Below are 25,597 nucleotides of genomic sequence, written 5' to 3'. Positions count from 1 at the left end.
GTCCCCAAGCCTTATTTTCTACTTCAGGAAGCTATCCCTCTTCAGACGACTCCACTGAATTGCGGTTGCCCAGTAAAACTCGACTAATATTCAGGTCAGAACTGACACCCAAGGACTTGCACAAGGCTCAATAATAACCCTGTATTTGCTGTCTCTCTCAATTTCCTTCTCCTTATTTTGTCTTATTCCTTTCCAGGGCTCTCCTTTATTTTTCTAAAAAGAGTTTTAATGTAGAAATTTACAGATATACACAGGAGTAGAAAAAGCAGATTAATGAACTTCTGTCTTCCCATCACCTAGCTTCAGTAATTATCAACATTTTGCCAATCTTGTTCCATTCCACATCATATTTTTTCCAATTTTTATTATGAAAATTATTTCTAAAAAGTTTAAAGAACAGTACAATAATCACCCATAAACCGAACACCTACACTCAACAATTGTTAACATTCTACCATATTTGCTTTATTGATATACGTATGGGAATCATATGAAAGTCTGTTGCATACATCATGACCCTTCACCCTTGAATATTTCATCTTGCACCTCTTAAACAGCATTTCTCCTACATAACCACAATTCCATTATCACACTTAAGAAAATTAATACCTCCTAATATTAGCTAATATTCAGTTCATGTTTGAATGTCCTCAATTGTCCTTATTTTTTTTTTTAAAACCAGGATCCAAACAAGATCCACACATTACATTTGATTGTTATTGCCTTTTAAATTGCTCTTTCTCCTTATCCTCTCCCTCCTCCTCCTTCTTTTCTATTACATTGCCTTTTTGAAGAGACCAGGCTAGTTGTCTTGTGGAATGTCCTACATTCTGGATTTGCTGATTATCTCCTTGTAGTGTAATGTGTTTAACTTGTTCTTTTATCCCTTATAAATTTCCTGTGAACTGCAAATTAGGTCTAAAGGCTTGATTAGATTAAGATTAAACACACTGGACAAGAATACTTAATAGATGATGTTATGTACTTCTTAATGTGTGTCATCAAGGACCACATAATGTCAAAGCAAAATTTGATCACTTGGGTAAGGTGGTACCTATCAGATCTCTCCATTTTAAGTTATCGTTTTTTTCTTTGGGATTTGCAAATAATCTGCGTGGTGATATCCGGCACCATGATAATATCCTGTTCCCTAACAATCTTTCCCTTAAAGTTTTGATGATTGATGACACTTGCCTGAATTAATTATTTCATTCTGGGTTGCAGAATGAGTGGTGATTTTCTAACTCTTTCATTCCTTCTACATTTATTAGATGGAACTCTTTAAAAAAAGAGTTTTCCCTTATCGACTACAAATGAACTACAGTTCTTCGTAAAAAGGGAGGATAAATACTTAATTCTTTCCTTTTAATTACCAATTTTCAGAGTAAGGAGTTGGTGTAAAAGTTACCTCCAATGTGGCAAATTAGTTTTTTTCTCTTTCTTTTTTTGAGTATCACTACAGACTACTGGTTTTTCCCGTCTCTTCTCATTCTCTCCTCATCCATCCCTTTTTCCTCTTGTCTCCTTTATCCATGGCGACTGCCAACTCTCTCCGCACTTAAGCCTGGGCTTTCCAACCAGCCCGCTAGGGGTCACTAGTTTCCTCCTTGCACCCCCACGCTGCCGCTCTATCATGGACTTCGCCCCTGTTACCAGCTGTTGTCTCGCTGGTGCCGACGCTGTCCATGGAGCCGCTCTAGGCTGTCGGGAGGCCGTCCGCATTGCGTGGGGACGGTTCGGACGACGCATTCGCCTCGTCGGCCCCCGGGGCGGTTAGCGCTTCCGGGGTCGGAGGGTGCGTGGGGTTGAAAGCGGGCCGCTCCGCCCCGTCCCCCTCCCAGACCAGCAGAGGCAGCAGCCGGAGCAGCCGCAGCCTGCGCCCTCTCCCGCCCGCCCGCCCGCCCGCCCGCCCTCCGCCGCCCTCCACCCGCCCCGGGGTCTCTTTCCCCCTTCCTCCTCCTCCTCCTCCACCCCCCCCTTCCTCCTCCGCCCGCCCGCGGGGCCCCCCTCGCCTTCCCGCCCGCCCCTATTGTTCCGCCCCCGGCCTCCCGCCCTTCCCCTTCCCGCCCGCTCCCCTTTTCCCCTCAGTCGCCTCGCGCCTGCAGGTAAGCTTCAAAATTCTCCCTCCGCCCCCGGCTGTGGCTCTGTTTCCACTCTTGTCATGTTTCGTAGCGGGCTCCGGTCCTCGTCACGAGCCCCGGCCTCGCGTAGTCCCGCGTGAGCGCCTATCCCCTCACTCTGCCTGGCCGGCCATTCACGCGAGGCCCTGGCTCCGGCGCGGCCTAGTAGGCCTCGCGCGAGGCCTACCCCCTCCCCCCCGCCTTTTCCCGGTGGCGGCTGCGCAGGAGTCAAGGAGGGCGCGCGCGCGGTAGGGGGGGCGGCAGTGGATTTGTTGGTTGAGGGGGGTGGGGGGAGGCGATGGCCGGCTTGCTGGCCGGGCGGGTGAGCGCGGCTCCCCGCGGGGGTCAGGCGCTGGCGCAGCCACACGAGGAGGCGCTAATAGTCCGGCCCCTCCCCCTGGATCGCAGCGCCCCCCCCCGACCGGACCGTTTATTTTTTTCCTCTCTTTTCTAGTGAGGGATGGGGAGGGGCATTTTCTAAGTGGAAAATGCTTGGATGACCGAGGGGAGGGGGGCTGCGGAGTTAAAGAAAGGGTAGGCGGGGCTCCTAGTTACCGAGTTACTCAGGACGTTCTCTCAGGGTAAGGAATTTTGAAATTACAAAATGCCTGCCGATATAGACCCAGACCGAGCTATTTATAGGAGAGGGGGTAATGGACTGCAGGATTAACAGCTGGATTCCTGGGGTTGGGTACACTTACACTGACCTAGTCAGGAGAGAAATATGACAGGGATTTCTTGGATGACTTGGAGTTAGAGGTGCCTTACCTCAAGAAATGGCTTCAAATAGGTTTTCAATTTTCTTGTCCTTCGGTCTTGCATTATTGTGGTATTTGTAAAGTGCTTCCTATTACGTTTGAGTGGGGATAAGAAATTAAGCTGACAAATTTTTACCCTATCTTATTAAAAAAAAGTCGTTCTTAAGACTTAACTCTATCTCCCCCACCAAGCACTATTGTTTTCCCGTGAGTGAAAGTGTTGCATTCTGGGGTTTTGCCAGCAGTTAATTATATTCTAAAATGGGGAATGGGGTGCTTTGGGGATGCAAAGCCCATCTTTTAAGTAATCACACTCTGGAGGTAGCCATGGGGAAGCTTGCCATATACAGAAAGCTCTGGCGGCCACTTAAAACACTTTTTAAAAATTTAGGATAGGGGCTTTGTGTTAAAGTTAAAACGGTGGCTTGAGGGAAACTAGCTATAGGAGAGAGGTCTTTGCTGTTGAGTTTTGAGGGGATGGATAATAAAAATGTCACTGAAGAAATTTAGCAACTTTGGAGAGATCTTTCTTAAAGTTAACACTTTTAGATTCTTGAGATATTGTAGGCAAAGGTAAATACAAAAACAAGTTCTGTTTTTGCACATAATTATTCTGAAGCAGAATGGTTGAAACATTGTTTCAGAGGCTATAGGTGGGGAAAGGGCCTCCTTGGTAGAAAAGGCTCATTACTTTTGTTGCTTGGAACAACTATACAATAAATGTTTAGCAATACCAGTTTTATTTTGGTTGTTTTCTTTGGGAGAAAATATAATAGACTTGAATAAAGGACTGAGAGGTAACAAAGCTTAAGACACAGAAACAAGGAAAATTTTCAAATCTGAGGGACTGTTAAGTTGGGCTGGGAGAAAAAACTCAGACTGTGCTTAAATGTATTGAGTCATTTCTCAAAGGGGAATATGGAACCCAGCCTGCATGGAAAGCCTTTTGGATAATGCATTTTTCAGTAAGGTTGTTGATTCAGTCTTTTAAAAATTATTTGGGGTCATCTATTAACATTTGAAATTTTAATGTGAGATACATATCAATTTCTTTACCCAGCAGTTACTACCAGTAAGAAAATTAACGTGTCCTCTCTAGCTTTTGTCCTGAGCTGCTGCTACCTAACAGAGAAGCAAAAAGTCATTTCCTTCATTGTAGTTGGTTTGAGGTTTACCCTCATGATTTCCAGGTGTTTCTGTATCCTGTTGAAGCTTATTCTGCTGAAGGACAACTGGTGCACGTTCAGCAGTTCCCTTAGAACCATTGCCAATTGAAAGAATCTTCCTCATCCTGAGAGTCAGCGGAAACCCTATCATAATGAGAGCAGACTGGAAAGTCGCCTTCCATACTGTGTAACAGAACCTGAGCTGTTAATGGTTGTCATTAATGCAGTTGTGCTGGATGTATACAAGCCTGCAAGCTGATACACTGTCATTTAGTGAAAAAAGTCAGTTAGGAAACATTGATAATGGTGAAAAGAACTTTGGGGAATATTCTCGTACTGTTTTCTTCCTCTTATTTTGGTCATGTTTGCATTTTAGTTTTTGGCTTTCACCCCCACCAGTGACCAAAGACTTGACCACTCAAAGTCCAGCTCCCCTGAACACTGCTCGACATGGACACCGGTGTGATTGAAGGTGGATTAAATGTCACTCTCACCATCCGGCTACTTATGCATGGAAAGGTATGCACCAGCTTGGGAAATTAGGTCATAGTAATTGCTAGGGGAGGGACCAGGAAGAGAGGGCATGCATCCTGGAGCTCGTCAGATTAACGCTGTGGGGTGTCTGGCTTCAGCACAGTTCTGTTGTGGTGTAGATGAGAGTGTAGTGGGAAAATGGACAGACTTTCCTAGGAAGCTCCACTGAGCAGGAAAGGTTAACTAGAGGCTAGAACCAAAGATGGTATCATATGTGGATGATAAGATTTTTCTCAGGGAGATGGCTTAGCTTGTGGTAGGTAGGTTTCTCTTCCCCACACAATTTTGGGGAACTTTTAAGAGAGGATGATATTTTAAAAAATAACTTAGATTAAATACAAAGATAGCATTTAGTCACTCTTTTTTTTTTTTTTTTTTATTTTCCCCCAAAGCCCCAGTAGATAGTTGTATGTCATAGCTGCACATCCTTCTAGTTGCTGTATGTGGGACACGGCCTCAGCATGGCCAGAGAAGCGGTGCGTTGGTGCACGCCCGGGATCCGAACCCGGGCCGCCAGCAGCGGAGCGCGTGCACTTAACTGCTAAGCCACGGGGCCGGCCGCATTTAGTCACTCTTGTATCATTATTTCTTCAAAATTTTCTGATAGCTTCACTTACATTTTTTTTTTAATAATTTTATTTGTTAATTTTTTTCCCCCAAAGCACCAGTAGATAGTTGTATGTCATAGCTGCACGTCCTTCTAGTTGCTGTATGTGGGACGCGGCCTCAGCATGGCCAGAGAAGCGGTGCGTTGGTGCGCGCCGGGGATCCGAACCCGGGCCTCCAGCAGCAGAGTGTGCGCACTTAACAGCTAAGCCACGGGGCCAGCCCTTCACTTACTTTTTTTTTTTTTTTTTTAAGATTTTATTTATTTTTTCCCCCCAAAACCCCATTGGATAGTTGTGTGTCATAGCTGCACATCCTTCCAGCCGCTGCATGTGGGACTCGGCCCCAGGATGAACGGAGAAGCGGTGCCCCGATGCGCACCCGGGATCCGAACCCGGGCCACCAGCATCGCAGTGCGCGCACTTAACCACCAAGCCACAGGGCCGGCCCCTTCACTTATGTTTTGAGCAAAGAAAAGAATAAGCCTGCCCACTCCCCTTCCCAATATATCTTAGTTGTTCCATGGCTTTGGACAGTTAAAAATTCCTTATAATAATGAACACTTCGAGTTTCCTCTTATTTGACAATAGTTTTCTCCATTGCAGGAAGTTGGCAGTATCATCGGAAAGGTAAGACAATTTCACTTCAGCTCTAATTACTATTTAGTCAGTCTGGGTTGAAATAGCAGTTGGAGCTCACTCTTGACTTTTTCTCTTACAGAAAGGAGAATCAGTTAAGAAGATGCGTGAGGAGGTGAGTTATGTGGTGGGGTTTAGGGACTGTACCTTGTTAAATTAAAAATCTTGAAAACAAAAGCAAAAATTCTGTTCAATGAGAGATTTGAAGGGGGAAGGTCTCAACAGGAGAAGCTGGTATTTTTTCTGGCTTGGTTATTTGTAATGACAAATAGTATACTGGGAAATATAGTTTTAGCAAGTCTCGATTGAAGAGTTAAGGCAGCTTGTGTAGTCTGTTTGAGGACAAATATGGAGCAGTGTCTGAAATGATGCTGATGTTGCCTTGTGTCAGGAGCATGTATATAGGCAGCTCCTTGCCCATCTTAATTAGGAGGGGCTATATATATGCTCAGATGTTTTTGTCAAACCTGTTTTGGCTCTGTTTCTTATCCAGAGTGGAGCACGTATTAACATCTCAGAAGGGAATTGTCCTGAGAGAATTATTACTTTGGCTGGACCCACTAATGCCATCTTCAAAGCCTTTGCTATGATCATTGACAAACTGGAAGAGGTTTGTTGCTCCCCTTCCCCCTCCTTCATTCTTCATTTTTAAGTGCCTTTGGATAGCTTAGTGGTTTTCTGAGGGCTTTTTAAATTCAAAGACAGACTGGATCATAAAAATCTATAAATAGGTGCTTTGCTCCCCTTCAGCATCCCTAAAATTTGACCATTTGTAGTTAAAAAATACGTCACTTGAATCATTAAAACAAGTAATTTGACTGTTTTCGGGGACTCAGTGTAAAAAATTTGGTGAAAAACCAGCATCTTTTTTTATTTCTTGACCAACAGCTTTGAAAGTATGCCACCACTGTGTTGGTAAACTTTGTCACCTAATTCGTAACTGAGTGAACTAAATTAATGTGCTTTTGTTAGGGGCCCTGCTGAACAGTTATATACTCCATAAATACAGATACCTTCTAATCCTGGATGCAGTTAGACTTTTAAAAAAATCAGTCTGATAACTTTGTGTCAGAACTGTACTTGGAGGGAATATGTTTTACAGGTTATCAGAAGCCAAATATCAATAACAGGGTTTTTGGCAGAAGGGAGTTTTTTTTTAATTAACCAAGCTACCTCAGCCTTCAGGGGCTGAACAACCATTTCCCTAGGTCTTCAGCCTCTCCCCCTTCTGTAGTAATGCTGCTGATCAGTGCAATTGGCGCTACAGGCAGAGGGCTTTTGGCTTCTGCTTGGTGGGTGGTTGGTTCTGCTTAATGGTACTTGAGATCTTATCCTTGCCAAGATCAGAAATGTTACCTTTGACCTGCAAGACCCTGCTAATCCAGAGTTTGTGGCTTAAAAAACATTCGGAAAATCTACTGTTCGTACTCTATCCAAATACGAAACATGTCCTTGACTTCAGGGGCTTATGTTTAAGCACTTGCTAGGTCTAGCTACTATGCAGAGATTAGGCTGAGAAGTGATATTTAAACCACTTAATCTTCAGAAGGCTAAATTTAACTAGGTAGAAACCATGAAGTTTAGATGCAGCATATTATGGGAAAAAATATGGGCTTTGGAGCTAGTAAAGTCTTAATTTCAAAATCCACAGCTTTTTAGATGTGATTGGGGCAAGTACTTGGCCTCAATTTCCTTACCTGTACAATGGTAATATTACCAAGAAATTAAAAGTGATATATAGAAGTACACTACTTAATCTTTGTAGTTTTCTAAGAGGACAGAATTGGTTATTTGAATTCGGGATTGCATTGTTTCATCTTTTTCAATATTTGATTTAGTTTTGACTTCAATATTGTTTTCCTTTGCCCAGTCCACTCACATTTCCATAGCAAATAATTGCTTTTTTCTGTACCAAGAACGCTCTCCCGAGGGTGAAGGAAAGTATGTTTAGAGCTAATTCTGAGAGGGTTTGTAGGCATTTTTATCTTTTTGGAAATCGTTGTTTGGGGTGGGGAAGCAATATTTGAAGCTTTGCTGATGGTGGATGACAATATGTTCTTTATAAGGGTAAATGGTTCTTTTAAGGCAGTTGTAGGTTTCCAGGGATCTGCTTTAACTTGTATATTCTGGTGTTCTGACTCATTTCTTTTTGTAGGACATCAGCAGCTCTATGACCAATAGCACAGCTGCCAGTAGACCCCCAGTCACCCTGAGGCTGGTGGTCCCTGCTAGTCAGTGTGGCTCTCTCATTGGGAAAGGTGGTTGCAAGATCAAGGAAATACGAGAGGTTGGTAACTTCTGTGCTGTTTTTGGAATGTTAATTATTCGAAATGTGACTTCCTCTATTAGCTCTTAGTGTGGCTGAGAAAAGTTAGCATTTGTTGAGATGAAGATTTTGATTAAAATAAGAGTCCTAGAAGATTACAATTTGTTGTATTGGGAAGAAAAGTATTGTACAATTGAGATATATATGTACACACACACACATTTGTATAGCAATGCATATATTTTAACAGCAATAAATCAGACCTTGAAAAAGTTAACCAGAATTTCCAGCCATTGCATGTGACCTGTTTCCATTTTTTAATTAATTTGGCCACTTTTCTCTGAGGGCACATAATTATTTTTCATGTCTAAAGAGATTACAGGGGCCGGCCTGGTGGTGTAGTGGTTAAGTGCATGTGCTCCGCTTTGGCAGCCCGGGGTTCGCAGGTTTGGATCCTGGGCGTGCACCGATGCACTGTTTGTCAACCCATGCTGTGGCGGCGTCCCATGTAAAGTAGAGGAAGATGGGCAGAGATGTTAGCCCAGGGCCAATCTTCCTTGGCAGAAAGAGGAGGATTGGTGTTGGATGTTAGGTCAGGGCTGATCTTCCTCACAAAATAGATAGATAGCTAGATAGATAGATAGATAGATTAGATAGCTAGAGATAGATAGATATAGGTAGGTAGATTACAAATTGGTAGGTAATAGTAGAAAATATCTTCCTTGGCCGAATTCCTAAACAGCAAGGGGAAAATGGGAAGTTATATTGGGATGTGGTTGTAAACCTGCTCCTTTTTAAATTGTGAAAGTTATAGTGAATTATGGAAGCTTTTAATTGTGTCTAGGAGTTACTGAGTTGGATGTTGACGTGAAATTTGAATGGCTCCTAAAAGAAAGCTAGTTGGTCTTTTTGGGAGCCTATTGTACATGCCTTGAGAGCAGGGATTTTGATTTTGTTCATTGATGTATTCCGGTTGAAAAGTTCCTACTGATGTATTCCTGGAATGACGCTTAGCACATAGAATGGGCTTAATATAAATATTTGTTCAAGAAGAGAATGAAAGGTGGATGATATTTGTGGGGATTTTGTTTGATGGCCCACAAAGCTATCATTAGCTGAGAGGAAACTGTCTAGGAGGACCTTTTTCTTGAGAGCAAATTAAGTTTAGGCTGTTATTCAGGCTTATTCTTGGCTTTCAGAGGCTAATTTATTTATAACTGTGATTAAACAGTCCTATCTGGAATAAGGGAAGAGAGGGAAAGGAGGATAAAAAGGGTGCGATAGAAGATGGGATAAGTGTCTGTTGAGCTTTAGACTCTAAAATTGCTGCTGGGAGGAATTGGAAGAGTATGAGCTGTTTTTCTCTGATTTTTAAATTTCTTTTTACCCCAAAGAGTACAGGGGCTCAGGTCCAGGTGGCAGGGGATATGCTCCCCAACTCAACTGAGCGGGCCATCACTATTGCTGGCATTCCGCAATCCATCATTGAGTGTGTGAAACAGATCTGCGTGGTCATGTTGGAGGTAAGCCCTCAGGCTCATGCTGAGAATGGGGGGAGGGTGATTCTAGGGAGACACTGATCTATATTTAGTAAGACTAGAATTAGGTGAAGCTGTTAGAAGCCTCCAGTTGGGTGGGGAAGAGGTTCGCTGAGTTCATATTTTCCTTCCCCCAGCTCTGACTTTTCTTAAAGTCGGAGCAAAAATAGAAACTGCTAAGCAGCAGTGATCCTTTGGTTTACAGCAATTCTAGCAGGGTCATTAGGGGAAGATTCACTGCTTGGACTGAGTGGACAAAAGATGTATTTGGGTTCCTGAGGAGCTAAGTTAAGTTGCCTTTTGGATTACAGAGTTTTGGCTACATGCAACTGTGACACATTCTTTAAATTAAATTCTGTTTTGAGGCAGGATTATATTCAAAATAATTATATAGAGAAACGTGTTGATAATGGTCATTCTGAATGACCTGGTGTATGCTATTCAGTTAAAACAAGAATAGCAAAATTAAGGGAAATTAACCGTTTTGGAATTGTCATATGGAGTTGGTTCCATATTGATGAGAAAGGAAAGGAGAATTTTCAAGTAGAGTTTAGGAAAATATTGATTGAGCCTTTGAACTATTTATGGACAGTGTCTGTATTATCCTAGATATAACATTTGGGTACTTTATTTACCATTCAGGCCAAAATGTAAGATCCTGAAAATTACCGACTAAAATGTACCTATGTACAAATAGAGGTTTTTCATGTTAATTAGATTTATTTGAAAACCTGGAAATAATGCCTAAATTATTACAGGGGAATCTGCCTTGATGAGACTTAGTGTGAGCTGTGTAGTCCACGGACCGTCTTACTGCTTTAAAGGCAAATAACTGCAGATGATTTGAGATTAGATCTAGCCAGAGACAACGTTGGTAGGTGAGGGGATGGAAATAATAGTTTTTAATTTAATTGACCTGTGTGAGCTTAAGCCACACAGCTGAAGCAGCTTTGAAACCTTATCTCTTTTTGTTTTTTTCCCCTCTGACTCTCTCCCAGTCCCCCCCGAAGGGCGTGACCATCCCGTACCGGCCCAAGCCGTCCAGTTCTCCAGTCATCTTTGCAGGTGGTCAGGTAAGAAAATTCTTATTGCTGGGCTAGAGCTAATGAACAAGGATTATATTTGAAATGTCAACTTTGTCGGCAGCACACCAGGCCACTCTGCATGCTTGCTGAAACCTGTACTCTGGCCATAGTTTGATCTGCTTTTAGTTTTATTTTTTGTACTGGAGAAAGCTATGAATGCCAAGCCATTATTTAATTTTTAGCAGGCAATGGGAGTTTTGTAGGCACTCGAAAGAGGTAATTTACTTGGTGATTTAAGGTGGGTTGGGTTAGAAGAAAGGTTAAATTGCCTTGATGTCACTACTTCTCTCCCTACCCCCACCCCATCCATTCCTTTTTTTTTTTTTTTTTAACACGTGTGGGGTGTTTAGAGGTCTGAATAAAGGTTGCAAAGAGTTGGACCTCTAAAGGAGATTCTGGATGGTGGTCTCAAAATTGGGGGGTGGAGGTTCCTGAACTTGAGTGTCCTACAAACTTCCCCTTCCCCCCACCTCACCTCCCCTACTCCTACCCCTTCACTCCCAAACTCCAGTGTGTTGTCCCTTAGGCTCTTAACCTCATAAACACTGGTTTGAACCCACATGGCATAACTGAAATCAGCTGGGGTACGAGTTCAGTGTGCAAGAATAGTAGGGGGAGAGGATGTTGGGCTGTGGTGCTCTGACCTTTGATGTTAGAGTAAAAACACCAAAGCACCCCCTTGGACTCTCTCTACTCCTCCTTCACCCACCTAAACTCTTGGTCCTTCGCACGTGGTTTATTCGGAAGTTAGATTTTCATGACAAGAGCGCTGTTCAGCACCATGGTAGTTTTATGCTTTGTTGATTAGTATTTGAGGAGTAGGTAGGTCAGTTTCTAAAATATGGGAGTTTAGGTTGAAATAGTGACTTTCATTTTGGTAGCTGCCTAAGTAAGTGCATTGCTCAGAATGCCTTTTCCCACGTGGGGCTGGCCTGTTAGAAGCACAATTATTCAGTTAATTACATCTTACTTGTATTGAACTGGGGAAGCGTAAACTTCAAGTCCATCTCATTCACATTCTATTGAGTTCGCATAAAACTGAACAAGTTTTTGGGGACTGAGTTTGTCACGTTCTGGGAGCTTTCACAAGAAGTTAACCGTGTCATGTTACCTTGAGACAGTTACTTTAGTACGTTGCTTTTAATACTAGCCTTGTACAAACTGGTTTGGTCGAAGGGCTTTAGGTCAGTCTGGATAGGTAGGATAACCAAAGGCTCAGAGTCAGTGTAGCAAGGAGGTTTAGCCTTAGCAGTTTTCCCTTCTCCCCAGGAACTCTAGGTTCCTGCTCTTCTGGATTCTTCCACTCCCATTTGGGATTATAAAGAGTCCCATGCTGTGCAGCAGAGATCCTCTCTATTTACAGTTCTTCCTTCATTTCCCTTTCCTTCCCTCCCTTCCCTACCTCCCCCTTCTTACCTCTTTGCTTCCCTTCCCTCCCTCCCTCCCCTTTATTCAGTTGACCACCCTCTAAAAGCTTGCAGTGTCTTCCATGAGTGGCCCTGACATGGATTATTCCCACGGGCCTTTTTAAATGGACCTGTTTATGCAATGTCCACAGATGGACCTGTCTTTTGTTCCTTTATGACAAAGTGGGCTCTATAGGGGTTGAACTTAATCCCACACTGACTTGGAGCTGGCATCAGCTCTTTTGCCCCACCCCTTCATTCTTAGTGAAAATAGCCCAATTTTGCAGTGTAAAATCTGCCACTAGGTAACTTTTTTTTTTTAACTCACTGATCGCAGCTCGTTTCAATTGTGTTGTGAGCTCCTTTTTAAAGGAAAAGAAAAAATTAAACAACTTTTTTTGTGTGAATTTCATGCTGGTGACAAGGTGCCGGATTGACAGCCCTGGAGACTGAAATCCTCTATTTATCCACAGGACAGGTACAGCACAGGCAGCGACAGTGCGAGCTTTCCCCACACCACCCCGTCCATGTGCCTCAACCCTGACCTGGAGGGACCACCTCTAGAGGTGAGAGGGGATGTTCAGTCTCCAAGGCTCACTCAATCCTTCCGCCTCAGCCGAGACTGCGAACACGCGGGGGGCCAGTGGCGCTGGTGATTTTTGTGCTGTGGACACCACCTGTCCACGGGGACCTGGACTGACCCCCCCCACCTCATTTCACACAGGCCGCGTAGCCCACCAGATGGTAACACCAACTTTTTTTTTTTTTTTTTTTTGTTCAACCTCTCTTCCCCGTCTCCCACTCCTCCTACCCCATTTTCACCTTCCCACCCCCACCTGGGAGCACTTTTGGGGGTACTGGCCACTGTGATGTGAGAAGCTTCACATCCTGTTAACCAGCCACTCTTTCCTTCCCCTCTCTTCCTGTTCCTCCTTGTCCCCCACCCCATTGCCCTGAAGACCCAGCTCCCTTTTCGGGAGGTTATGGTGTGGGGGGAGGAGGGCGTAGTGGGAGCTGCAAGTGCCTTTTATCAAGGGGAGGTGGGAGTAGGCAGGACTTAGAATACAATGATATATTTTTTATTGTTTCTGTGGTCAGCTCCCTAGTGTTAGGGGCCTTAGCTAGCTTCCAGTGCACTTAAGGTCTTTATAGGGAGATGTAGAGAAAAAAGGGAGAGGGAAGTGTTTCAAAACATGCCATGTAGGTTTGTGCAGATATAAATCATTCACGTCACCACGTTTGGTAGAAGGGTTGGGGTGGTCGAGGGGAGAGACCATTTTCCTCCTAGGCTATCTTGTACACAGGAAGAAAGAAGGGGGCTTGGTCAATCGAGGCATTGCTTAATCACACTTCCCACATTTTCATTAAGAAACAGACGTGTATTTTGCCTTTGATTACAGGGAACATGGCTCCCTTTATAGGCTTCCTGGAATAAGTCATCATATTTAGGGTTCAAAGAAGGCCGATTCGGGTCTGACTGTATTTGTGAGATATACCGTCTCCTGCCTCAATCCCTGGCCTCCCTGTTCTCTAGTTCAACTCTGGCTTCCTGGCTAGTTGAAATCTGTCTTTTTCCCCCCACTGGGTGGCTGTCCGTGATTGGTTTTTAATAGGAACTGTTTTCCTCCTTTTGTAGGCCTATACCATTCAAGGACAGTATGCCATTCCACAGCCAGATGTAAGTTTTGTTTTCACTTCTTGTTTTGAAAAGCTCCCTCTCACATCCAAAATTGTCTCACTCTTTTCTTCCACGTAGGCAGAAGTGAGTTGGGTCTTAAACATTTGCAATATTAGGTGGTTTTCCTCACAAGGTGAACCCATATTTCAGCCCTTAAATAATCTTGAATCAGGACATAGTAGTACCTTGTTTGCCTTTTGACATTTAATACCTGGAAATTATAATCTGGCAGGTCATTAGATTCTGCTTTCCCCCATGTTCCAGATCACTCTGTCTAAAAGAGAACTGTTCATGGTATATTGTCATTTGTTATCCCAGGGCACAGTTTAAATTGACCCTGTGAACTGTGCATCTCTGCATGGAGTAATTTTAATTTCCATGGGGGGAGTGGGAGGTTGGGTTTGCCCTTGGATACTCCTCAGTCTGAGGTGACAATTGAAAAAACATCTGGACGGGTGGGAAAGGGGCTGATTTACACAGGGAGGGATAGGAAGCTGAATATTTGTGGATTCAGCTCATTAAAATCTTCCTTGCCACTAAAAACTCCTATTTAAAGAACTGCTGGTATTCAGACTTGGTTAAGGGCATTTCTTTTTGCATTTTTTCCTCTATCCTTACTAACCCTTTTCAGGTGCTGAGCATTAGACTTGGGAAGTTGAGTTTGGCTCTTGGTTAGTGGTAGGCCCAGCCCCAGGAGGGGAAGTGGATTTGAGGGATTGTTTTACAACAGCCAGGACAGTTTATATAGATGAAGAAAAATAGTTGTAGAACTGAGTGGTTGGGGGGAGGGGCTCAACCCAGTTTGGTTTCGTCTTAATCTCCTCCTTGCAGTCTCCCTGCCCCCTCATCTCCTTCCCTCCTCCCAATACTGACAGAACCCTGCATGGTGTGTTTTCCCTAGCACCACTGCACAGTTTGTTTACCTAGCCTGTCTGTGCTTGTCCCTGGGGCAACTGTTGCAATGGCTGCAAACACCTTCATTAAATAGCCCTCATGGGGATGGTTGTCCGGCGGGTGCTGCTGCTTTTCTTTTCACATGCCCAAAATGCATTCATTCTCTTGTACTGATACCCATTCTATTTCTAGCCCTTACCATCATTTTCTGCCCATCCCCAGGATTGTGGTGTAAGCCCCATCCTTACCCTCTCTTGTAGTTTGAGTAGTAGAGTCAACTTTGGGGATCAGGAGCTCTGCATTTTCATATTTGAGTGTGCTGAGCCCTGGCTCTGTTACTCTTCTAATGCCAACCTCTCCTGTTTCCTCCCTGCAGTTGACCAAGCTGCACCAGTTGGCAATGCAACAGTCTCATTTTCCCATGACGCATGGCAACACCGGATTCAGTGGTATGGATACCTCAGTGTTTATTTCTGTAAGGTGTAGTGTAAGACAGAGGCCAGCCCCAAGGTCTCAGTTTGACATCTGTTTAAAACGAGCTTCATTACCCAGCATCCTGCTGGTTTTAACTTGCCTGTCTTCTATGGCTAAACCGAAGGAGGTAATGTGTTTATTAACTTGGTTTTCATTTGGGGTGAGTTATTCTAAAAGAAAAAAAAGGCCCTGGAAGGTTTGGGGTGAGGTCTGGGGATGCTTGTCAGGCAAAGGGTAGGCTGATATTTCTTCTAACCCATCCTTACTGCTGCCCCTTTGATCTGATTGGCACCCCCTTTCTCTCCACCAGCTAATTCACAGACCTGGGTAGAGACAATCCGTTTGTGCCAAATTGTGTAGTGTTTTTTTGTTTTTTGTTTTTGTTTTGTTTTGTTTTTTGGGCTTTTTTTTCTATGTAAGGAATAACTTGTCCGATAGGGTTAGGATGAGACCACCAAACTCATTTTCACTTGTATCTTAACAGGCATTGAATCCAGCTCTCCAGAGGTGAAAGGCTATTGGGGTAATGATTAAAAAAAAAAAATCTGTAGTATTCTACTGTTATATTAATAAACTGGTGGGAGTCTTGTTTCACTGCCCATGACATACCAGCAACATGCACATGGCAGAAAGGAGCTGAGAGAGCAAAGGGGTGGGCCTGGTGCCCCTGAGGGTCCCTTGATGGATCTGGCCAACCCCCTTCTAAAAATGTTGAGTTTAGCAGCCACAGCTGAGAGCAGGACTAGCTTTGAGAGTTAGCCAGCTGGCTTCATCCAGTCCAGGTGCATTATAGATGTTTATGGGTGTTTGCTGATCAGGTTTTTTTTTCTTTTTCTTTGGAAAATAAAAAAATCAGAACAAATTATTGAGCAATTGAGCAAAAGACAGGGAATAAATCTGGAGAAATGAACTTGCCCCCCGACTACCATTTCATTCTCTCTGACCTTCAAGTGTAGGTTAGGATAGGGGTGGGAGGGGGTGTTAATTTGATACAGGTATATTTAAAGCAACTCTGCATGTGTGCCAAAAATCCATGGTACCCAATAACAGGCATGATATTGGCACTGGTGCTAGTGAGCATCAGGTGAGATAAAATTGGAACACAACGGCAGGAAATCCTAAGCAGAAAAGAGAAGTGCAGCAGGACTTGGTTAGATTTTGGTCCTGTTTGAGGACCACATTCCCTTGCCCCTTGCTTCCATCCCCTTACACCCTAATAGACTGGGCTTTGCAGGAAATGGCATGAAATCAGCTCTTCTGAGTGTACAGAGGAACCTCTCCAGCATAATTTCTACACCCCTCTCCCCCTCTTTCCTCCTTGGAGGCCTCTAAGTTAGTGATGAATCCCAACAGCCAATGCTGGGTTTCCAGTTTGTTTCCTTCTGTTAGGTTAATGTGCAAATCAGTGGGGTTTGTATGCTGTGCATTGAACTTGCTTGCTCTCTTCTGTCTTTTAGCAGGTTTGGATGCATCTGCTCAGACTACTTCTCATGAACTCACCATTCCAAACGATGTAAGTCTAGTTAGTTTTAGTTGGGATGCATGGGATGAAAATAAGAGAATTGGTTTTAAAGAATAGAAGTCTTTTTGGCATGCCATGCCACTCCTAAGGCCTAGGGGGAAAAACGGGGTTTTTTAGATACCAAATTAAAATTTTAAAAGTACATAGGATCCTGAATAAAAACTGTTGGAGAAATGGGGCTGGCCTGGTGGTGCAAGTGGTTGAGTGCGCGTGCTCCGCTGCGGCGGCCCGGGGTTTGCTGGTTTGGATCTCGGGCGTGCACCGTTGCACTCTTTGGCAAGCCATGCTCTGGTGGCATCCGATGTAGAGTGGAGGAAGACGGGCATGGATGTTAGCCCAGGGCCAGTCTTCCTCAGTAAAAAGAGGAGGATTGGCAGATGTTAGCTCGGGCCAATCCTCCTCATCAAAAAAAAAAAAAGAGAAAAAACTGATGGAGAAAATTGATAAAATTATCATGGTATCATGAGGCAGGAAGAACCTTTTGTTTCAGAAATTTCTGTCTCGGGCCGGCCTGATGGTGCAAGCGGTTAAGTGCGCGCGCTCCGCTGCGGCGGCCCGGGGTTCGCTGGTTCGGATCCCGGGCGCGCACCGACGCACTGCTTGGCAAGCCATGCTGTGGCGGCGTCCCATATAAAGTGGAGGAAGATGAGCACAGATGTTAGCCCAGGGCCATCTTCCTCAGCCAAAAAAGAGGAGGATTGGCGGATGTTAGCACAGGGCTGATCTCCTCACCAAAAAAAAAAAAAGAAAGAAATTTCTGTCTCACTAGCCACGCTTCATGTGTTCGATAATCACACATTATTGTCCACAGTATTGGACAGTGCAAATGTAGACAAAGTTTTTACTTTTTTTCAAGGCAAAGGCATTAGGAACTAGAGTTCTTGTCAGTATGGTAAAGTAGTAATCATGGCAGGATGAATTTTAGCATCTTTGTTGCTGAAAACCAAAGATAACCTTTACCTTTATCCCTAGTTGTGATAAACTAAGTTTATCAATCTTGGTTCTGCTTTATTTTGTTTTTGGAGTTAGTACTCTGAGGAAATGAGCTAATGCTCCTAGGAGTTGGCTCTGACCTGTAGTGATCAGACAGAATAGGGCAAGAGTTGAGATGCAATCTGTAAGTCAAGTTTTTTAATCAGGAGTATATGACTAGAATGTAAGATGCAGATAGTAACTTTCCATTGCCATGTTTGTGGACCCAAGCTGTAGAAGGCTGGAGGGGTGGGGTGGAATTCTTGGACCTAGCCATGCAACTCTTAATTTGGTATGCCTTGTTGTTTTTCTTCCTTAAGTTGATTGGCTGCATAATCGGGCGTCAAGGCGCCAAAATCAATGAGATCCGTCAGATGTCTGGGGCGCAGATCAAAATTGCGAACCCAGTGGAAGGATCTACTGATAGGCAGGTTACCATCACTGGATCTGCTGCCAGCATTAGCCTGGCTCAATATCTAATCAATGTCAGGTAAGGGTTCCCTACCTTTTGTCTTACTGATGCCAACACAAGTAATGTGTGTGTTGGGGAAAGCTACGATGTATTATTAAATATGGGATTATTTGGGGGGTGGGAGTGGGGATGGGTGGAGGTGGCAAAACAACAAAAATATTCAGTCTAGCCCTACTTCCATCCTTAGTATAGCAGAAAAAGTAACCAGATTGTAATGTTTGCATGGGGGAGGGGGAAGGGAAATAGAATGCTTGCATTTGACTTTTGATGGTTTGGGGAGTGGAAAGCTTGGAGCGTGTATTCACTAGTAGGACAGTGCTGTGGCTAGAGGGCCCATACTGACTTAGAACCAAATGTTGGTCTCTTGCTGTACATGTCATATAGGCCAATAATTCTTTCACTGATTGGGTTTAGGCTCCAAAGCACCCTTAATTTAAATAAGGATAATGAAGTGATGTGACAGCAAGGCAGTTTCTTGGAGGCGGTCATTGCCATTTATTGTGGAAACATTCGTTTTTCTTAAATTGGAAATGTGTTCCATTGTTAGAACTTGTGGGAAAGGAGAGGCACAGGTATTGGACTAATTCAGAAATGCCTAGTGTGTGTTCTTTCTTTTTCCCCACCATCTCATCCCTTAATGACTTTCTGAGGTTTTGTTTTCCTTATCCAAACCTAGCTAATGTTATTACATACACGATTGTAGCAGACTATTCACAGTCCAGTGGGCATCCTGCAAGGCATTCCTATTTCTTGCTTTCTCAGCACGTGTGCTTAAGTCACCTTCTTAATTGCTTACTAATATTTTAAACCAGTGTTAGCGGCCCATTTCCCAAGGGGCTTAGCTATACCTTTTATGTAGACTTTTGTCTAGTTGTCATTTATCTCTGTCATAACTGTTTGGTCTCTGTTGTGCATAAAAGTTGTATGAGTTCCTGAATCTAGTCCAAGGGAAAGGAATTCATGAGATCTATATTGTCATGCTTATACTGACTATGTATTTATTTCCTGATTAAGAATTTATTAATTCCTCAGTAGTGGTTCTGACTTACTAAGTCTTTTCATGCCTTGAGATATTTACTGGTCTTTATGTAGAAAAGACGTTTCTATGTCTAGATCTGCTTTCTTCTTTAGCTGCCAAGCACATCAAATTCTTAATGTTCAGAGTGAAACGGTAGTAAGCTTTGCACAGAGGCTAGTTGCAGAGGTTTGTCTTCTTGTTTCTCATTGGGGTGAGGGGACAAGAGGTGTTAAGTGGGTGAGAATCATGTTCTTGGAAGCTGGAAATTTTCTTTTGCTTGGGTAGGCTGCCCTGAATATTACCAGATAGTGTTTAAATGTAACCTGGTTGCCTGACCGCTGTACTAGGTCAATGGCTACGTTGTAAGGAAGCAGAACTTCTCCTCCACCTTAGATTTCTGATTTAGTCACTCTTTTTTCAGGATCATCCTTATTGAATGGCTGGCTATTCAGGGTCATGCTGTTTAATGCAACTGTCCGAGCTATGGATGTGGGTCAAAACTTTTTAAAGCTTCATTTAACACCAAAGCAAGGGCTGTGCATGCACAAAGCTTACTCTTCACTTTCTCATCGTGGCCCAATTTGAATGCGAAAAACAAACTGCTTTTATTATTAATACTAGACCAGAAAGATTTCTCTTTTTCCAGTAATAGATTTTGAGCATTTCTGCTCTATCTGTTCTGGCAATGAGTCCTTTTTTAATCCTCTCCTTTATTGATTGCAGCTGTCCCTGGACTTAGGTGAACAAAATGGAGTCTTAGGAGCCTCCCTGCCCTTGGCAGAGTTCATCTTGGGGAGTAGGTTGTGGACAGATAAGCAGATACCTGCAGTTTCCAGCTTAGGCACACACAGGCATTTGGGAGCTGTGGATCATTACTGTTATTTGGTGTTTATTTTAGGAGTGAAAGCACTATTTTTACTTTTTAAACATGAATTTTTTGGCAGTGCTTGAGTTGCTTTCTTGCAGTTCTATAAGGTCTATATTAAAAGTATGGTCGGTCAAAAACCAAAGAGCTTCCCCGGTTCTTATCTGTACTTATGTTCTCAGCATTTTTCTTTGAAAATGCTACATTCTTTGAAGTTTCAAATTAGTCAGTGACCTATTTTGGTCTCTTGCCCCTTTTCATCCTGATATATTGCTTAGTTTGCTGTGGATGGAAGCAAACTTTAATAATATTAATTACAGGGAAGAAAAACAATTTTAAAAATTCTGTGGATTAACATTCCAAAGCTTCTCAAGTGATTGGTGGGTGAAACGTTGGTTCCTCGTGTGGAAATTGACAAGTACCTCTTACATTTTCTACTTGGAATCATTCCTTTCTGACCGCTGGGTTGGATCAGTGTATCAGATATGGGGAAGTGTGTGCTCTGTGATTTCTTTTCTCAGTCTGTCAGCTTTTTTCTTCACAGTAGCAGTTCTAAATAGCATTGTGGAATGGAATTTGGCAAAGTATACATTTATAGAGGGTGGGACACAGACCAAAAGAGAGACAGCTTGTCACAAGTTGGTATTAGGTCTTCCTAATTGGCAACCAGAGGCACTTACTAATAACTGAAGCGGTTTTTGTCCTGTACTTTTTCCCTTTTGTGGTCTTCCCTTCCACCCACCCTTTTTTTTGTTCCTTTTTTCCTCTGTTACAGTTTAGAAAACGCTAAACCCTCCTCCCAGGCAGCCTCCGTCACGATCCCTGATCACCTCAGCATCAACCTCTCTCAACCCTCCACCCCTTCTTCTTCTTCTTCCTCCTCCACCACCACCCCCTCGCTCGCCACAGCGGGGACCTCCGACGCACCCTCCAGCCTCCCCAACCCTCTTCCGACCGCCCCTTGTGTCTCCAGTCTGCTTGGCATGAAACCCATCCCTCTCCTGGCTCTAAATGTTGTGTCTGCTGCTAAGGGTACCGGGGCTTCAGCTACCACCACCACCACCTCTGCCGTGCCATGTGTAACTAACAAACTGAAGGGCGAGAAACAGAGATTCTCACCCTACTGATTGCATATCTTGAGGCACCCCCTCAAGTATTTCTTGGTTCATTTTGTTTTCCTTTGTTAATATTGGTGAGAACCCAACAATTGTGAGCTTTGTGACCGTTTCCTTTTTACTATTTTGGGGGATGACAGGGTTGGGGGCGGGGGCAATGGTAACGGTGTTTAGGTTTAGTCTATTTCAGCCGAGTGCCTGTTTCAGACTGACTTGTTGAATTCTTTATTTAGAGCCACAGTTCTTGCTTTTCTTTCTCATTCTGTTACTTTTTTGTAGCTTTATTCTGCCTTGCAATATAACAATGTGTTAGGCTCTGTGTTAATGAATAAAAAGCTTCTCCGTTAACCTTTTTTTTTTTTTTTAATTATTTAATGGTTATCAGCAGGCCTTCTTGGCCAGATTTGTGTTTCTAGCTGTAATAAAGTTGCCACAGTAAGAACCTTAGTTGACCGTGTGCTGTGAAGGGTAAAGGGGTGGGAGCTTGTGACCTGTGGCTACTCAACTAGGGAGTCCATCAAACTGACATGGGCTATTTTGTATCCCTGGTTAATTTCGTAGTCCTCCTTTGTTATAATTCCCCACAAAGGGAGATGGGCCTGTGGCAGATAAATCCTGAAGGTCTTCCATAATTGGCAAGAAGCTTTAGTGAAGAACAGTTTCTCTGACTTCTCAGATCCCTTACCTTGCCAACAGCAGCAGGTAACAAGGGTGTCTGTTCCAGGCTTGTTTCCTCTGTTGAGTGGTTACTCTGGGGATCTTTCACAGAGCATACATACAAAGAAGTTATTTCTTTATCCAGAATGGGGAGACAAGTTGGAAAAAGTCTAATAAAGTTTGCCAGCTTCTGTCTGCATTTCTCTGAACTAGCATTATCCCTCTTCCTGTGACACTGGGTAAATCTTGAATAACCAACCTGTGACATCGCCCAGAATTTGCCAGGATTCTGTCCAGTCATCCTAAACCAACCCTGATTACTCAGCTAGATCCTTTTACCCTTCTATTTTCTGCCTACCCTCTGTCTCCCCACCAACCTTGTCATGAGAATTAAAGGCTTAAGATCAGCTGTAACTCATGGATTCACTCATTTATCAGATAAAAAAATAAAGGCCCTAGAATTTAAATTCGAATTTCACGTGAGTGACTCGCCAGCACTAACAGCTGTGCTTTACTTTTTACTCACCTGTATTTAACCTCCCTGAAGTCTTATTCTTTTCCTTATCCCAAGACCACAGTTCTCTCTCCATGAAAGAGTAGAAATGCTCTGAGTGTAATGGCAGAGGGCCTCCAGAGTCTTCCATTCAATTTGGATGCATATTGCCAGGGTAATGAAAGTACAGTGCTCTTCCCAGGGCATTAGTGAACCAGTGTAGAAATTTTTTTCCTAATGACTCTCTCCCACGTTCCCTTTGGTTTACAGTGTTAAAAAAAACTAGTTGCTCATGAATGTTGCACTATATTATCTCACTGTGTTGTGGCCCCTCAATTCCAGATTGGGCCTATGAATTAGTGTTACATGTCCCAAGTCTGAGTGAAGGGCTAAAGGAGCAGAGTTGATTTCATTGTCCAGATAGGGTGCTCTTGTTAGTTGCTCCTTTATCATGTGGTCCACCTATCCCTTAGTAAGCTCTTTCTGTAGTTCAGACTTAATCTTGCTGATACCATCTCTCCCCAGAGACCTGGTTTTTATTTTATCTAGTTCTTGATTAGAAGGCCTCTTTCCTAATGAGTACTTCCTAAAGAAGGATTGCTGGGAGGAGATCCAGATGTTTAAGGGGCTGACTACCACCACCTCCTCCAAAGGTACTTACTTGGTGTTAAGTTTTGTAAAAGCTTGCAGCTCCCCCATGTGGTCCTTCTTTCCTAGAGTCCTTAACATAATATTTCTGGTTGGGTTTTCCCTTCTCCTTGCTCCCTCAACACCCTATTCCCCCTCAATCCCTGTTTAGGTTGTATATAAATTCTGGACAGTTCTTTTTGGTGCCAGAGTGTCACCACCCTCTTGCATGGACTTATTTTTTAAAAAAGGTCCTGTATCTAAACTGTTGCCAACAGCTCCTTGAACCTTCAGATCCCACTAAACTCATTCAGGGCCTGTTGGTTATGTTGCCTTAGGTCATCCCATTTTGAGGTTGGCAAGAATCTAACCCCTTTAAGAACTAACTCTTCCCCTTTATGTTGAGGTGAAAACACCATTTCTTAAAATTGAATACAGTCTACAGTTGAAGGATCTATTTCCTGGCCCTTGGGGTTTTTTCTCCCTTCTGGCAAACTTTTTGGCTTTGTATTGTTGTGGAAGAGATGCAGATGGGGAAATAGCATTTGTGCTGTCTTGACTAGATACCACAAATAGGTTATGCCAGTCAATTTAAAATCTTTATGAAATAAATTTATGAACTGAAACTGAGTCTTATACATTTAGTTCTATTCAAAATGGGAGTTAAGTCTTGCTGGCTACTTAATACCAGTGAAGCAGGCTGAATGCCTTAATACCTTTCCTTCAAAGCCCAGAATTGGATTCCAGAACCTCAGTGATCTATTGAAACAGAAAGGCAAGGTAGGGTAGCCAGGTATGTTTGGATGGAGAGTTTGCCTTAAGGAGACCACAGATTGAGGAGCTTCTAGAGTGAGCTAGGGAGTTGTTGAAACCAACTATTTTGGCTTCCACTTTTTTTAAGTCCTGAAAACTATGCCTAAAAACTATAGGTTGACTTATCATTCTTGACCCATGCTTATTAATAGTTGCTTCTTCCTTTTTAACATCCCTTAGTGTTTAAAACTGTATTATCTTAATAATATAATAGCCTTACATTGGTAGAGAAACCCAGGACTGCTCTAAAAGTTGTTTTTGTTTTTTTTTTTTTGTTTTTTTTTTGAGCCATCTCAGCATTAGCCTCATGAGGCTACTTTCAGATAAATGTTTCCTAAACTGCTATTCTATCAGTAGCTTGGGAGGAGCTAAAATTAAACTCGGCAGTAAAAGAAACATTGCTTCTGTGTATTGTGACCTTCAAAGGGGAGGCTTTAGTGCGTGGCATAGTTTCAGCAAGTTTTTAACATCTCCCACAAAGATTCCAAAGAGCATAGTTTGAGGGATACCCACAATTGCTAGCCAAGGTCTTCAGTTTCCTTTGGCAATTTGTCTCAGGAAGCTTGGGTTGCAGGATCTTGGTGCTGGTTAATCCAAGAAATCTTAAAGTGTCTGCCTTGATACTGAAACACTGGTTGTACTCTCCTTCACATTTCACCACCAAGGCTGAAAGGTTTGGAGGTGAGGTGCAGCTGGCCACTCAGAAAACTAACTTTGAGTTCTTGTTTATTTTTGTGTTACAGGCTTTCCTCGGAGACGGGTGGCATGGGGAGCAGCTAGAACAATGCAGATTTCATCCATTATCCCTTTCTGCTGTTCACCACCACCCATGATCCATCTGTGTAGTTTCTGAACAGTCAGCGATTCCAGGTTTTAAATAGTTTGTAAATTTTCAGTTTCTACACACTTTATCATCCACTCGTGATTTTTTAATTAAAGCGTTTTAATTCCTTTCTCTGTTCAGCTGTTAATGCTGAGATCCATATTTAGTTTTATAAGCTTCTCCCTGTTTTTTTTTTTTTTTTTTTGGCTCATGAAATTTTTTTTTTCTGTTTGTCATGGAAATGTAAGAGTGGAATATTAATACATTTCAGTTTAGTTCTGTAATGTCAGGAATTTTTCAAAAAAATTAAAAGATGGACTGGAGCTTTTTCTTTGTGAATAGAAACTGGATGCCACAGTGATTCATGTGGGTTTTATTCCTGTTGTCTTGCTGTTATTTTTACACCTTTTATCCCTCAAAGGACAAGGACCCTGCTTGGGTTTTGAATATAAGCCTTTATTCCAGTAAGATGTTTTCTTCTGTTTTACCACTCCATCTTTTTTAGCCCTTGATCCGATTTTCCCTTGACCCCACATTGCACAGTGACCTAATAGTTCTAGCAAGCTGGCTGTGCCCCTGCTCCAAAAGATGTGGGGGTATATTTTCCTAGGGCTTGTTTGCAAAGAGTAGGCAAGTACTTACATTGAGGGGAGGCGGGGTAAGGATGCACACACATACACATGGAAGCAGTCAGATACGTGACTGTGATTCAGGTGGCTGGGAATGTCTGTCCCCTTGTCCAAGCTGAAAAGTTCAGTGTCTTTAATAATTTTTCATTTACAGTCCTTTTCAGTAAGAGTGTGTGTTTTAAGATCTGTCCTTCTACCAAAATTCTTGAGAAAGATGTACCTGCTCCCATTTATGCCGATAATTTTAGGATGTTGGAGCTTTAAGTGATGTTCATTTAGTTAGTGAGAAAAGCATAAAAGGAGGAAATAACTGGTCCACGGTCCTCAGATAATGTCTGGTGCCCAAAGCTCCTACTTAACCGTGTGTGCTACCCCATTCGTTCACCAAGAAAACCCTCAACAGCTGGGCCTGCATGGAGTGGTTATAT

General features: G+C 43.1%; 1 protein-coding gene across 9 annotated transcripts; it reads left to right on the top strand.

Annotated features, from left to right (window-relative positions):
• The first annotated feature begins 1,912 nt into the window (after window positions 1-1,912).
• On the top strand, window positions 1,913-24,901 carry PCBP2 (poly(rC) binding protein 2). Of its 9 annotated transcripts, none has more exons than XM_058558103.1 (15): window positions 1,914-2,105; window positions 4,444-4,563; window positions 5,790-5,813; window positions 5,905-5,937; window positions 6,316-6,432; window positions 7,978-8,109; window positions 9,483-9,611; window positions 10,625-10,699; window positions 12,591-12,683; window positions 13,754-13,795; window positions 15,066-15,138; window positions 15,648-15,686; window positions 16,621-16,676; window positions 17,978-18,147; window positions 24,461-24,901. In XM_058558103.1, the coding sequence occupies exons 2-15, from the start codon at window positions 4,495-4,497 to the stop codon at window positions 24,495-24,497; spliced, it is 1,089 nt and encodes a 362-aa protein (XP_058414086.1). In that variant the 5' UTR covers window positions 1,914-2,105; window positions 4,444-4,494; the 3' UTR covers window positions 24,498-24,901. The 9 variants fall into 9 exon arrangements, with proteins under 9 accessions (XP_058414089.1, XP_058414090.1, XP_058414093.1 ...); XM_058558104.1 differs by having other exon boundaries at window positions 4,421-4,563; window positions 16,624-16,676; XM_058558102.1 differs by having other exon boundaries at window positions 4,421-4,563.
• The last annotated feature ends 696 nt before the right edge of the window (window positions 24,902-25,597 follow it).

This window comes from Diceros bicornis, chromosome 17, assembly GCF_020826845.1.
Source record: "Diceros bicornis minor isolate mBicDic1 chromosome 17, mDicBic1.mat.cur, whole genome shotgun sequence".
NCBI lineage: Eukaryota > Metazoa > Chordata > Mammalia > Perissodactyla > Rhinocerotidae > Diceros > Diceros bicornis.
Note: the sequence above shows the minus strand (reverse complement) of the source record. Positions and strands in the feature narration are given on the sequence as shown.